This window comes from Accipiter gentilis, chromosome 16 (genome assembly GCF_929443795.1).
Source record: "Accipiter gentilis chromosome 16, bAccGen1.1, whole genome shotgun sequence".
NCBI lineage: Eukaryota > Metazoa > Chordata > Aves > Accipitriformes > Accipitridae > Astur > Astur gentilis.
In genome coordinates, this window is record NC_064895.1 from 15,593,323 (window position 1) to 15,609,170 (window position 15,848).

Below are 15,848 nucleotides of genomic sequence, written 5' to 3' on the forward strand. Positions count from 1 at the left end.
TGGAACATCCATCCCCTGTACAAATTGATTCATACAATGGATGATAAAAATATGTATTTCTCTATTTGTGCCATATAGATATGTCTAACAGTGTTTCTTACCTTATACAGGCCTGGCAGAAAATTGAAGATGTAGATTGGAGGCCACAGACCTATTTGGAGTTGGAAGGTTTGCCTTGTATATTGATATTTAGTGGTATGGATCCACAAGGGGAGTCTTTGCCACGGTAAGAAGATCCAGTATTTTCTCAGTGGCAGTTTTTTATCCATTGCTTGTCAAATGGCTAAAGATGAACTGTTTAATTACTTGTGGGAGGAGAAAACAGATTTCAGTGTCAAGGTGTTCCTTTTCCATTTTTTGGCAGTTTTTATATCATAAATACAACCCCCATATTATTAATAATAATAACCTCCTGTTTATAGCAAGATATAAATAGCTCAGAAAATATTATGAGGTTGTCCCATCTTAGAGGAGAGAATAAGAGTATGTAAAAAGGAAAGTATAGCTACTTTAGATACTTTAGTGTAGCTGAGACATCTGCTTGATGCTGGCATATGTGCTACAGGATGTGTGGAGAGATCAGTGCCTTCTGGAAAGGCAGCTGGAAGCCAGACAGGACACCCTGGGGCACTAAATGCTTTTGTATGTTCAACTGAATCCCATTCTGTGTGTTAGGCTTAGAACCCAAATGATTATTCTTTTTCTTATGCTGATGCTAATTTTCGGTGCACTAGTTTAAGCTGCATAATTGGATTAAGAAAAAAGTGTATGCACCACAGTAGTAAACTTATTAAGCACAAAAGATATACTGTGTTCAGTCTCATCCATAGTTTAATCAGATCATGAAAAAATTCCCCTTTAGCTGTGTTTGTAAAAGAAATAATGGAGTAGATTACAGTGAGTTTTCATACTAGCCCCTCTTGTTTCTTTCCAGATCACTGAGATACTGTGACCTACGTTTAATAAATTCATCTTCTTTGGTAAGGACAACCTTGGAGCAAGAACTTGGTTTGGCAGCATACTTTGTGAGCTCAGAAATTCACACAGAGAAAGCAGTTGTGAATGATGTGTTAGAAAGTGACCCCGAGAAACTAAGCAGCACTGATAATGAAGATGAAGAAGTAGCGACCGAAGGTATTACTAGTAGTGATAATAAAAGAAGCTGTAAAATGATTAAGTTGTATTAGAAAAAGCAGGACTGTATGGATACCTACTCGGTGAGGGTTTCTGGAGTTAGCCTTACTGAGTGGGCTCTGCTCCTCAATTTTGCTTCATCTCATTGAGCCTGTATTTCCTCACCCTCCCTGCCCAGGGACTGCTGCTGCTGCAGCATTTTGATCTCTTGCAGTCCTGCTGCTGCATCTGTTCTCTCTCTCTGTTTTTTGTCTCTCTTGTCTCCCCTTCCTCTGTACCTCCTTTGCCCCATATGTTCTGGCAGCCGCAAAGTGGAGCTTGAGCGGGTACATCCAGTGCCGCTCACTGTTGGGAGTGCTGTGCTGGGTTGCCCTCCCTGCAGCAGGGAAGTGTGCACTTTGCTGTCTGGGAATCAGTGACCTGATCCCCTCCCTCACAGCAGGGGCAACTCCACCAAAGCTTTGACTGATGCTACCTAACCTATGCTTACATACTGACAATGATGGAAGATTCCTCCCAAGGAAACTGTATATAATAGAGCTGACTAGTCTGTAGTTTATGAGGTATTAAATAGTATGGCTAGAAAATATATCTGGACATAGTAACTTCTGAGTACTCCATGAAAACATCCATGAATTCAAACTGACAGTGTAGAGTCAGAGAGATTATAATTTTTTACGAGAGCAATTAAGAACATATAAATGTGTAAGCAAACAATAATAATTTACCGAGGAACTGTTGGGGGATTTTTGAGTGATAGTTGATGGGCGTTATCAGTTATCATTAAGTTCTTTACATTTTTCTTTACTGTCTATTGTGCCTTGTGACTGTGGAAAACAAGGGATTTTTATCCCATATTTAAATCTCAAACTGCTTGCCTTTATTTCCTTTTCTATGCTATGAGGAGGAAGAGAGCTGGTTACTGTTCACCTATTAAGTTCTTACTCATTGATAATAAGGATAGCAGAAGAAGCAGAACAAAAATATTTACTTTAATCAAATATATACTTTTCAGGTCATACTCAGACTGTCTACAATAGAGGCCTACTTTAGATGTGATGAGTACTTCTGTCCATTTAGTTGAAGTATGCCGAGTTTGTATGTGATCCAAGTCAAATGGGCACCTAAGTTGTTAGGCATCTAAATTGCAAGGCTGCTTTCCTAGTCCATGAAGTATGGTATGCTCCCCCAGAGTCCAATTCAGAACACCTGAGACAGACTTACAGTCTAAGTTTCCTGCTGGCCATGCTTATGTCTTGGTTTATCATTGTAAAACTGTACAGAAACAAGCATTTTAACTTAGAAGCCTAAGCGAGGAACCTCAAGTGAATATCTGTGGTGGCCATCCAAATATGGATTTTCATCACCAAAAGCTGAGATATAATCTGGCCATAAAGCTGTAATGTATGGGCTAGGAGGTAATTTCATAACATACTGACAAAATAGAGCTTGTTGCCTGTTGGTTTCCCTGAAAGTGGATTAGTGAAGAAAGTAAGACATGGGTAGAAAGAGAAAACATGGTTGAGACATGCCTGGAAGTTACCAGATCCAGGCTGCTGCATTGATTTTGTGAAGCTATTGCAGCTCAGCATGGTTAGGTTAGACCATAGGCTGATCCAATATTGCGTGGTAGGAACAGATACCCTCCATACTGAAAACAGTGTTAGAATGAGGACAAGACCCACACAAACTCTTGTGTACTTTTCCCTCCTTTGACAATGTAGCTGTGCCTTCTTACAGGCTTACTTAAATTATATTTTGGTTTTGTTTTCCCTTACTACCATTCATGAAACAGGTTCTACTTCAGAAAAGAGAAGCCCTATGAAAAGAGAAAGATCTCGTTCCCATGACTCTGCATCTTCATCTCTCTCTTCAAAAGCTTCCAGTAAGATCTTAAGATCATCTCTATTAAGTTACATTTAGGACATAAAAGAGACGGTTTATTCAGCTTATTAAGATAAATAATAAAAGGCATAAATCACTAAGGTTTTAGTAAGGCCTGTTTTAATGGGATCACGGAAGATAACTTTCAAAAAAAAGTTTCAGACTTCAGAAATATAAGAAATAAGATCTCTTGCTTGAAAAATAATCATAGGGTGGGGTACCTAAACCAGGCAATTCTTTGATATGTGCCACTAAGTTATGAATCCTCAGTACTGTCATGGCTGAGTGTGTTCACTGAAGCTATGACAATTTATGAAAAAGAAAACATGCTTCACATTTTTAAAAAATCTTTTCAAAATCTGTAGGAGAAAAAGCATGCTCATTCTCATTGGTATTTTTACCTTTTGGGATTTTGCTCTGGAATGTTCACTCATTAATTTTGCACTGTTTGAAAGCTCTTTTGGAGGTAGATAATTTTTTAAATCTTTGATTCCTTTTTAATCTGCAAACTGATGTAGAAAGCATGAGGAAATGTTGAGAACTACTACAGCTCTTTTGTCTGATAAATTTCTTTGCATGCTTTTTATGCAGATAATATTAAGAGGAGAGTTGAATAAAAGTGGGGAATATAAATTGTACCATAACTTCCTAGAAGTCACAATGTGATGCAGCTTTCTAAAACATGTTTTTTGTCAGTGACAGTAAATTCTTTTTGACCTAATTGTAATTTTCAACATGGTGACATGCATATTTAGCCCATGATTTCTTTTCTACAGGCATAGTGGTGGTTACAAAAGGAAAAAAAGCTTGAAAACATTTGAATAAACTTCATCAACACTTTTAATTTTCAAAATACTTTTGTCTTCTTTAAAGTTAGGCTGCTCATCAGTTCCATGGTGTCCATGTGGCCTGCCTGTGGCTTTGTAGCCTCAATTTGCCTGTGGTTAAAGAAATCTTTTTTCCTTTCTTTTTTTTCTGTGTTCTTGGATAGTGGTATTTTGAGGGATGCCACAGTGGCTTTACCTGAAACCATTTATACTGCCGGCGATACTTTTGTATTTATTGCTAATGTCCTTTAATGGCTACTTTGGATTAATATGCAGCTGGAGTATATCTTACTATTTCTTGAGACCAAAAGAAACTATGGACTGGGGTTTTCTTGAAAACCAAGACTGTTGCTTTCAACATGAGAGGAAAGATGTTTTTATCTATGTTCAGCTTCAGACAGATATTCCTAGTTGCATGTGGAGACTGATTCCTCAACCAGTTCTCAGCCTACTCTGTGAATTTATTTGCATCTCCTCTTTGGAATTCACTAAGCATTAAAGATGCCTAGAACCACTTAAAACAAGGCCTTAAACTTTCAAGAAATCTTAGTAGTTAGAATACATAAGGTAGAAATACACCGTTTTCAGAAAATCAGCAATTAGCTGTAGGGTATATCTACATGACATATTGAAGGCCAACATTTGTGAGTTCAGTATGTGTTCTGAGCTGACCAAAAGCTGTATGAATGCATTAATGAATTATGTAGCAGCAAAGACTTGAGCGCCAAGTTTTATGAGATCAGAGTAAGTGCTGCAGTGATGCAGACACATGAGTGTCAGATCAGAGCTGACTCAGAGGACTGTTTCTAGATGTCAGTCTGTGTAGACATTTCTGTAGTCTAAATGTGAATACTTATTTTCTTATACTCTCTTAAATGATGGTTTCAGTAATTTTATATTTCTTTTGAGTGATGAAAGTATCTGTTGTACAGCTTAAGCAAGGAATGGATGAGGGAAGTAGAGGACAGGACAATCACTGACATCTTTCCTATGCACTTCAGTACTTTAAAAGCCATTTTCTGCATTGTAATGAATACTCCAAACTAGTCCCATTATGACTTCCTGTACGAGAGAGGTGAAAGCAAGAACAGGAGTGGGATTGCAATGTTTGATGGATACTCTATCTAAATGATTGTTTTGTTTTGTTTTGTTTAACTATGGCATTGACTAGCAGACATAGTTGCACTGTGTTGAAATACAAATTTTCTTTTAGTTACAGCATTCTGCAGTGAGTCATCTCCTCCTTTAATAGCAGCAGGGGATACAGCAAAATCCTCCCACCAAGCCCTAAGCAACAGTGCTGAAGAAACTACAAATAACTATGAAAGGCAGAAGCAGAAAGTAGACAAGGGGGCACAAACAACAATCAGCAAACATTTGCCACCAGTAACTGAACAGCTGGATACGAAACAAAACACAAAAAGTGCCCAAATTTCCATCACCTCGTCATCTTCCTCACCTTTCTCCTCCTCTTCTTCCTCCTCTGCACCTACTCATAACCCCTTCATCCTACAGACCTCTCAGTGCTCCATGACCAAAGCATCAAAACAGCCTCCCATAGTTTTCCTGCCTAAACTGGTTTATGACATTATTACTTCTACGGACAGCAGTGGACTTCCCAAATCATCTTCCCTCTTGCCTTATCATTCTGTTATGTGGGCAAGTTCTTTTCGTCCTCTTATGAGTAAGATGATGACTTGCACGGAGCAGTCTCTATACTATCGCCAATGGACGGTTCCCAAGCCAATCCATATGGACTACAACAATAGAAATGAGGGCAGAATGGACACCTTTCATCCAAGGAGGCTGCTGCTGAGTGGGCCACCACAGGTGTGTAATAAGAACAAGGTATTATCATTGATTTATTTTGTTTAATTTTATCATCATCTCAGAAAAAATAGATTAGTTATTATTATCCATACTTGGAAGAGTTTTTTTGGTGGAGAGTAAGTTGCTTATGTTTCATTCCCTAATCCCTTCTAATAAAATAGTCTTCCTTTCTTTACTGTTAGCCTGAGTTCAAAGACAATGAAGCTGTAGCAATGTTCATTTTGTCAGTCTCTCTCCATTAAAATGTTTTAAAAGTGTTTGCTCAAGAGAGAAATTTCATGTATAATTTCAGTTTGTTAAAGTTGAGTATGCATTTACATTTTAAATAAAGATCAAAGATCTTCAAAAAACCACTTTCTTATGATCTGTCTGAAGACAGTTGAGAGTTTGTAATTAGGTTATCTTCTCTTTACTCCACACAGCAGGCAGAAATAGAAGCTGTTGTAATTAATACATGCAAGAAGGCCAGTTCAACATGAGCAGAGCCATATTTACAAGAGGAGTAGCTGACCCAAGAGTTTTTAAATTACTTTGAAAAGATATATGGAAATGGGTATACTCCTGAGAAGTTCCTTCTTTTCTAAATTCTCTAAGAATATTTAGCAATTATCTGAGCAAGCTGTCTCCTAATTGAACGCACATTACATGCTAAAGGTAATATTGTGCCTCTCATGTTCTGCTGAAGTACAAAGCAACAAGTTAGGAAGAGACCCCATGCCTACTGAGAACATATATATGTCCTATGAACCTCAGAATTCGAAAAGGATAAATCCAAACCAAGACAAAGACCCATGTTTCCAGTAATTGTAACAACCACCCAAAGAATTAATCTAAAGATAGTTACTGATTTAATTTGACACATGATCCACTCTTCTATGCCCATCCTTTGCAAAAGAAAACTACATATTGTCATTTGTTAAGTGATTGTATTCCACTGTGCACCCAAATTTATGGTGCAGTAGAGTAGAAAGAATATAAATGGGCTGTTCATATTGGGACTTCCTGCAAATGTTACTGTAATTCATAAAGGATTCCAGAAAGTACTCTGATGAGCAGTTTCTCACTCTCCATTCTTCTGATCTAAATTGTCCATGTTTCCCAAAGATTGAAGTATTATGTGATCAAGAAACTGAATTTCATACTCAGCTGCAGCATTAAAACGAGTACATTCTGGAAGAGAGAGGTTTTTAATTTCCATCTCAAAGAAAAATTCAGGCTGTGACAATTTTTTTTAGAATTTTGTATGCATACACATCAAACCCAACAAAGATACTATTCCCAAAGCCACCCTAAATATCCAGATTAGCCAATAAGTAAATATTTCTTTGGTATTCATTTGGTTATGTACATTTACAAAAGTAAACCTGTGATTCACAGAAGAGTCATTCAGAGACTTCTGAGAGCATACTACACACCTGTGAGAAGGTTTTGATGCTTCACACACTTGGTACTTGCCATTTAACTAAGTATAATTTAAACAGGCAGCTTATCCATTGGCTCCCTTCCAGGTTATGGTATTCAGCACTCTTCACTATCAAACCTTTTTTTTTTTTTTCCTAATATTGAATAGGACTCCTATTGACGCTCTGTATAGTAGTGAATTTCAGCCTTGATATCACTTCTGTTACTTGAAACTCCATCTCTTCTCCAGCTGTCTGCAGAATGGAGGTTATTTCCTAGTCTTGCATTGGGTCATAGAGTTGGACCAATTCCTCAAGTATGCTTTTCACATGTTTATTCATTTTATATTCCGTAACTCTTTCTGAAGAATATACCTGTTTCACACAGAAAAAATTCACATGCATCAAAATTTAGGGGTATATATTCATTTCAGTATGTAGAAAAAGACAGCAGCTTTGCTTCCTTTACTATTTTAACCTCCCAAAGTACTACAAACTCCTGTAAACCAAAGAGCTGTAAAAGCATGTTGATCTTTTATTGGTTTAAGGTATAACAATACAGTGTTTCTTCTAGGGAGTAGTTACAATAAAATATACAGAAATTAGAATTTCCCTTTTCTTTTGGGGAAGAAATAATTTTGCTTCCTTAAATAGGTTTTACTCACATGTGTGTTTGATAATAGTAACATTTGACATGGACTTAATGCTTAATGCATGAAAAGATGTAGGCAGAAATAAAAACAATTCTTAGACAGCACCTATCTCAATGTTAATAACATCTCAGCCAAAGTATAAGACTGCCAGAGTACTATCTTTTCAAAAATTAGGAAGTAGTTGTTTTCTCTATCAGGCAGCAATTACTTTACTAAAATTCAAATCAGGAAGCAATTTGTTGGTTAAAATGAAAAATATGAAATCGACACAGGAAGAAAACTAGGCACATTAGTGAACCAAAATTATAATTCTCACTGTCAGGGTAATTAGTAATAAAGTACACTCATCCTTCTCTCACAGAGGCATTTGACCCTCTGTACTGGTCAAAATGTTTTGCTAGAAGACTCAGTGCATTTTTACAAGGACAATTATGTACATTAGAAGGCAATACATGCATTATTTTTACAACAGGCTTTAGGAAATGCAGCAGAAACTGGATAGGTATAAATAGATCTATCTATCTGTAAGTTAGCTCACATCATCGAAGTTAAGCCATTGGTTAGGGAGTTTGAATAAGTATGCACCACCATGAACAACATGTATCATATCTATGGCTAGAAATCTAGTGCACCCAAGAAAATGCGTATGAGGAAGCCTAAATTCACAAAAGTATTTTTCTTAGAAACATTCATCTTAAAGTTCCCCAAACTTCAAATCAAGGTTTTGTACCTTTGTTTTTAACTGGATATTACAACTGAGAACGAGCATTTTCCTTAAGTGTGGAAGCTGCTCGTGAGCATGGCTCAGTCCTGTGGCACCGTGTCCAGGGAATGAAGCAAGCACATCTTAGGACACCTTCTAAGGAAGAAGACTGCTGCTCATATTATTTGGTTTTCCTCTACTCCTATTAAAATCTTATTACCTAATATAAGGCCTATATACCATTCAGCTTATGTAAGAAAAATATTAGGGAAATATGTAATATATCTATTGTTAGCTGTGTTTTAGAAGAATGTAGCAAGTGGCAACAAGGACAAGGGCCAGCACCATTTGACCAGCTGTCTGTGGACCATCAGCATGTTTTCTATGAATCACCACTGGTTCGCAGACCACAGTTTGAAAACCAGTGTCGTGGTGTGTGAAGAACTATCTCACCTGGAAATTAAAATAGAAAAGCCTTATGAAATTTTTTCCCCTTTTGCCATATTTCTCTGAATGGGAAGACTGAAATCAGATGATACTTTATAGAAACATGTAAGAATGATAAAATAGTTCTAGTGGTCCTGGTGTCCAGTGTCTGGAACAAGTTAAAAAAAGGGAACTCATTACTGTTAGACCTGCTGCAGCAGCACTTTTGGATGTCACTTCCATGAGTAAGTGTGGATGCATACACGTAGTTTCTCTGACTAGAATATCTCTCTCTCATATTCTTAGACCAACTGTTTTCAGCTTATCCTTGATATCTATGGGAAGCACAGTTCAGTGGTCAAAATCTTTGGAGAGCTTTCCACTCCTCTTAGTAGTATATGCCTTTGACACAAAAACTAGACCTCACACCTCTTGAATTTTCTGCAGGAAGGATTTGAATTCGTATTCCTTCCTCTTGCTCAGCTACAACTGCACTCTTCATGAATGAGGAGCTGCAAGGTAAACATATTCTTAGTTTTTTATGCGCCAAATGATCCCTAGCACTAAGGATGAAAACAGAAACCAAAATACTAAATCTTTGCAGGCCCCAAATTCCTTAATTATCATAGGTTTTCACAAGATTGGAGATTTTTACTTAGTCTTCTGAGATTTTCTTCTTCCAAGTCTGATTCATCAGACTTCTGTCTTCCAAATTCAGGTAGATAGAAACAAATTAGAGGAATACTTCCATTATTTGGAAATATTGGCCCCCCAAGTGCCTTATCTGCTAAGGTGCTGGGCACTGCCACATATTTGAGGAACCTCCTTCTGGCAAGTAGAGCTGTCTGTAATAGCAGCACCCCTCATGTACGTTTTGTTTCAGGAATTGTAAAAATGCAGCCCAGTTCCAGGTTCTTTCATTCTTTTAATCTGTTTGCAGCTTTTACGTTTAGGGCAAAGGCAGGATATGGAGAAAAACACCTTGCTCAGAGTACTTCCTTACCAGTTGTCATTGTTAATATATTATATCATGCTTAAGCCCAGAGTCACTAATTAGGATCCACACGGCATTGTACTAGGCTTCTCTAAAGATGTGTACAGCTACAGTCTGATCATGTGTCCAGTTTAAAGTTTCTTTGCAGATCTTCTATTTTGTTGCAGTTGGGAGATGGAGGATGGACAAATATGGGGCTTTATGTTTCAAAGTTACACATATCCTGCTTGCAGGATCTCTTTGCAGCTACCTATGATGCCCAAACTATCAAAAAGAGGGTTGGTGGCAGATGGGGTAAGGACTCTTCAGATACATGTGGAAGCTCTGTTTATTGACAGCTATTCAGTATTTTTGAACAAAGACTGACACTCTGTGCAGTTCTGTTTTGCTTAGAGATGGCACGTATAGAAAAAAATACAATTAATTTTAAAGGTGCAATTACCTATCTGGGCATGCTACGAATTCAGTTGCTCAAGGTTCTTCCTTTCTGGGGTAAACTTTGATTGTAAATAGGGAGTCATTCTTTCCTCATTTTCTTTTTGAAAATCTCCTCAAAATGACCTGGCAAAGGTGTTCTCTCTTTCACCAGCTCATCTCTTCAGCAGCAAATGCAGGCAAATTTGCAAGTGAATGGAGTCCAAATATGAATGTCGCCATGTGCTCAGCCTGATCTCTCTCCTGGCAGAGAAACATTCTGAAACCATGGAGAGATTCCTGCAAGTTCCTACCAGCATTTTGCATATAGTGTTGCTAATATCTTAACAGTTCATAAAGCTCACAGTACTGTATTGGACACTTTTTATGTGACAGATAATGAGATAATTGGGTAAGATACGATGCATGGAATATGATAAATACATAAGTTTTAGTTTAGTGGTTAGGGACTAGCACTTGTAGTTGTGTGGTTTCCAACATTTTTGACTCATGACCCTACAGCTTTGTGTATACTTGAGTCACTTGACAACCAATACCCTTCATCTAAGTATGACGTAGTAGTAGCCTAGTCACTCCCAGATACATTGCTGAAGATACATTGGTGAGGATCGGTCCCAAAGGGAAAGAAAAATATGTGATTTTGATAGAATAAGTTAGTTTTAAATGGTTACCAAAAAGAAAAAGTAAGGTTTTCAGCCTGTTGTTCTGTTGACAATTCTAAGTATATCCTTCAAACAGATTAGGAATTAGTTTTTCACATAGATACCTGGTATCAAGGGAACAGGATGTGTACTTTTGACGAATGATCTCTCATTTGTTTGAAATCAGGGAACTGTTAATCTGCCAGGCCACCCTGTGTTTAATGAAATGATGATCAGAGGCTCTTCAAAAGAATATGTTTGTAAGGGCATATAAAGGTAGTCTCAGACTTGAGAGAAAACATTGAAAGTATTTTTTTCTAGGACAAAGTATCATCAGGTTTGCCTCAGATGTGGGAATAAAAGATGTTTTTCTTTAGCTCACCAATCAATAGCCATTGCAGCCCAGTTTAGAACCTTGTTCCAGAGTCAGTAGAAAGATTCTCATTAGTCTCAATGGATTTTACATAAAAACCCAGACTGAGCGTTAGAAATGCCCAGTCCATGGGCTGACTATAGTCCATGCTATCATTTCCTCTATTCAAAGTCACTTTTTTTCTGTGTCTTTTTTCCCTGGATAACAGAGAGTTGTGTGCTAACACATGGTCTACTATGTGTACCTGAAAGGCTTATTTGATCCCCAACAGGGATAACGGTACCCTTTTCCATCCTTGGCAAGCAACTGTGTAAAATGCAGTCTGATTTATTAAAAGCAACAGATAATGAACTTTGTCCAAAACAAATGTTTACCTACTCTTGCTTCAGCTTCAAAGCCTCCCTTCCTCAAATTTTGAGAGAAAATGAAAATTTCACTTGACATATATGAAAAATAGTAAATTCAATAGTATATATATGAAAAATAGTAAATTCAATAGTATATTTAGTAATTAACACCCTATGCTTCTGACATGTCCTAGCAGTAGTGCCAGTGAAGCTGGGTTTTCAATTCAGTAGTGATATAATCTTAGTCCAAAATCTGATACCACTTTGTGAAATCAGGCAGGAAAATTTGTCATAACTCATCTACATGTTAACCTCACCCTGTACAGGTGTGACATTCGTCTTAAGTTGTCAGCTGGACATCAGTGCCATTCTGCGGCTGAACTATACACACACAGAATCATAGCATGTTCATTCTCCTGTGAGTGTGACATGAGCTTGCTGGTCTCTTTTTTTCCCCATTGAAACCCATTGTGGACTGCTTCCTGTTCAAGTGTAATGGTTTGTAAAGCTGTCTGCCTAGATATGGCATTATTTCCTTGATGTTATCATCAGCAAACTTTGTGTGGAAGACACAGAACAATCCACTGAGTAAATTATTGGCTGTGGGTTATACCTTTCAGCTGAAAAAACTATAAAAGGATAGCACTGCTATTTGGTGTAATGAAGAGAAAATGTATATAGTGTGTTGGCGGGGTAAAAAAGAAAGGAGAAAGTTATAATCTTAATATCATTTTAAAATGGACTTTTAAAAGGTAATTTTAAAACAGTGGAAGGGAAATAATACATTTTCAGCACAAAGAGGTTGAAGAACACATTGTTACGTATACCATGTACTCCAGGAGTGGAAGTGGTCTGCAGAAGTTCTGAAGGTGCACGCTACTTTGTTCTTCAGGATAGTCACTGTACTTCAGTAGCAGTCAGTGTACTGGTAAATTGTGCAAATATGAAAGAGTTGGTTGAGGTAATCCTGTAGTTATCTTGTAGTTTGAGGAGTTTTTTGGAATGTTTTATGAGCTTGTACGGATTTTTAAAAGTTCATTGTCTATGTAGAAACTATAACATCAGGAGAGAAAATTCTTGTCTGTGGGCCTGTAATTAGACCTGTGATATAAAATGCATTTTCCAAACCAGGTTCCTGCATAGAGAGAACAAAACTGTTGAGCATTTAAGCATGTAATTTATGCCAAAGAATACACAAATACAGGGATATGCAAGCGCTGAATATTAATATTCGGTTTCACTGCAGCTGCAATTTTGAGATATGTAGAAAAGTAACATGTTGAAAAATTAAAGTTTACTTTTGTATTTTTTAATTTATATATTTACAGATAGGGAAAACAGGTGCCTATCTGCAGTTCCTCAGTATTTTGTCCCGAATGCTGATTAGACTGACAGAAGTGGATGTTTATGATGAGGAAGAAATCAACATTAGTAAGTTCTTGATATAAAAATACTTGCTTCTGGAGACTGTAGAAAATTGTTATGTTAAATTGAGAAGTCTGTATTTTCTATGCTGTTCACGTTTGCAATTAATTTACATTGGAATATTTTAAGAAAATTTTCATGTGATCTTCAACCGGTACCTAAGAATATTTCATCATTTCACTCATCATTTAGAGTTTAGTCTCACTTTCAGTAAGAAAACCACATACCTCTGTTTGTCTTGGGAAGTAATCAACAGCATTTATATATATATTTAATGATATCCAGCCATTGTTTTTAAGTTTAGACTTGGAATGAACTTTTGTGGTAAAGTATATAAAAAGAATCAGTGAAATTCTGGCAGATATATGCCATGACGAGCAATGTGATATTTTCTAAGTACATAAGACTACATGAGGGAGGAAGACAATTCCCGCTCTCTAATAGCTATTTTTAGTCGCAACTTCCTTTATTTACTGTGTATTACTCCCCTGTGTTTCCAGATGTATTTCTGACACTCAGTCTCAGTAGTTAAGGGCTGGAATACACAGAAAAATATGGATATGTCTCATTCTGCTCTTAAAGCATGTCTGCAGTCAGCTACGGAGAGTCTCAGGTGGGTGCTACCTGCCTGCTAGCTGCCTCCGTCAGACCCTGGTGGGAAGCTCTTCAGTCATTTCACTGTGGGACTGTGCCTCAGCTCTTGTCTCTGAGGGCTTTTTGGGGCAGTACCCAGGAGTCTTCCTCCAGACTGAGCTGTGCTTGAGAAAGAGGAAGCTATCCTCCAAGGTTTATGGCAAAACCTGTGGAAAAGGTGACCAGTCTGCTGGGGGAGAGGTTTGTGCAAGCAATCCTTTGTATATTCTAGGCAGGATTTTAGAGGTAACCCACAGTCAGGGCATGAAGATAATTTCACCATCTGACTAATTCCACCTGAGTGTTGTATCTGCTTTGGGTGCCAAAAACAGGGTCTCACCTGTTGTAAATAATCATTTAGTCTATACTCATAGACATGGAGTTATGGCTCTTTACAGCAACTTACAGCTGACCCCCAAACTGGACTCCTCACTACTGTCCATTTTACTCTTGTCAGATTTTTCATCCTCTTGACAAAGGTAGCAAAGTATTTTGTAAGGACTTGGGTACCTTTAGGTTTTTATGTCAGTTAACCTGTTTCAGAAAAAGCCATGATTTCACTGCACATTACACCTTACACATTACATTACACATTACACATTTACTATTTTCTCCTACCTAAGGGTGAATTATCTTTGATTACTCTGGTCTTATCACTAGAAGGGGCATTTGACTTTTAACTCTGCACTGTACTGCAATTTCTGAGGCTTTAAAAGGGCTTGTTTTCCTCAGTGAAAATAACATAACTTTCCCCAACTGAGTTCACAAATGTGGTGGTCAGTGGAAAGACTCCAAATGCCTAGATGCAGGTAGATCAGCCTTACTAGACGCTTGACGTTGTTTTCATCATCATCCCACCAACTGCTCCAGTAAGATTACAGAGGTCTTAAATTGATAACAAAGGTTTAAAAGCCAGAATTGCATTGAGGTATGAGGTACATTTGTTCCAAGGTGCACCTCTGGATGCATAATAATATTGCTTCCTCAGAATGATGAAAGAAAAAATGATGCAGGAATAATAGGTGTAGCAAAACCATCTGAAGCAATATAAAGACCTTTAAAAAATTGTAATTACGTGAATTTTTATTTGTCAATAATATCATAGACATAAAAGAAGAATCTGATCAATACTACCATCAGCCTGGAGATATGTGGCCAGATTTGGAGACATTTAAGAAGTTGCCTTTTGACTACACTATCCATGATCCGAAATACGAAGATGCAAGTCTGATTTGTTCAAAGCTTCAGACTATAAACAGTGAAGGTTAGAATTTTATAAATCTAGATTGGTACACATATAGGTATTTATTTGTTTTTAATGTGAGAATCCTGTTAAACTTTTAAAGAGAGTGAAATTATCAGAATTGCACTTGGCTAAGTAATAATGAAAAAAGATTTCAAGTTTGCCAGATGAAGCACGAGAGTATGGGCCTTATAAATGTTTTATGGAATATTATATAGGTAGTCTTTAATTAAAAAAAGCTCTGAATCCACAATAAGTTTGTGTATTTGAATGTTTTTATGTAGTAGCATTGTCCTGCTCTGTAGCAATGAAGTGACTTATGTGGGTAAAGTTATTTATGTACTTAAAAGTGTTTATAGGTTTATTTTTTAGGTTTTGGTTTAGGTTTGGAAAGCGTGAGATGCATATGTCCAGATCTAGATTCCTGGAGTATTGAGGTGTGAATTAGTCCTCTGAATTAGCCAGTTGGACATACACAAGCCCATGGGACGGGGTAGGGTGTATCCAAGCATGCTGAGGGAGCTAGCCAACATCTTTGTGAGTCTACTGTCTATCATTTTTGAACCGTAGCAACAATTGGCTGAGGTTCCTGATGGTTGGAAAAGGAAAATGCCATGCCCGTCCTCTATAGGATAGAAGGAGGATCAAAGCAATTACAGCCTAGTCAGCCTGCCCTCAGTCCTCAAAACAATTATGGAAACAAACTCTCCTGTAAGCCATGTCCAGACCCCTGAAGGACAGGAGAGTGATTGGGAGCAGCTAGAATGGATCTATCATAGGCAAATCGTGACTGGTAAACACGATTGCATTTTGTGATGAGATGACCAGCACTATGAGCAAAGGAAGAGCAGTGGCTTTATCTGGACTTCAGCAAGGCTTTTGTCACTATCTTCTGTGATA

General features: G+C 37.5%; 1 protein-coding gene across 6 annotated transcripts in view; it reads left to right on the forward strand.

Annotated features, from left to right (window-relative positions):
* Positions 1-15,848, forward strand: part of GREB1 (growth regulating estrogen receptor binding 1) — a 114,667-nt gene that overhangs the window by 84,220 nt on the left and 14,599 nt on the right. For 4 of the 6 annotated variants that reach the window (XM_049819127.1, XM_049819126.1, XM_049819125.1 and 1 more), the window contains 6 exons: positions 111-226; positions 935-1,134; positions 2,930-3,019; positions 5,059-5,693; positions 12,976-13,078; positions 14,811-14,969. In XM_049819127.1, the coding sequence (XP_049675084.1) occupies positions 111-226; positions 935-1,134; positions 2,930-3,019; positions 5,059-5,693; positions 12,976-13,078; positions 14,811-14,969 (1,303 nt within the window). Of the gene's footprint in view, positions 1-110; positions 227-934; positions 1,135-2,929; positions 3,020-5,058; positions 5,694-12,975; positions 13,079-14,810; positions 14,970-15,320; positions 15,412-15,848 lie in introns of those variants that run through there. The other 2 variants (XM_049819131.1, XM_049819128.1) reach the window with 2 other exon arrangements.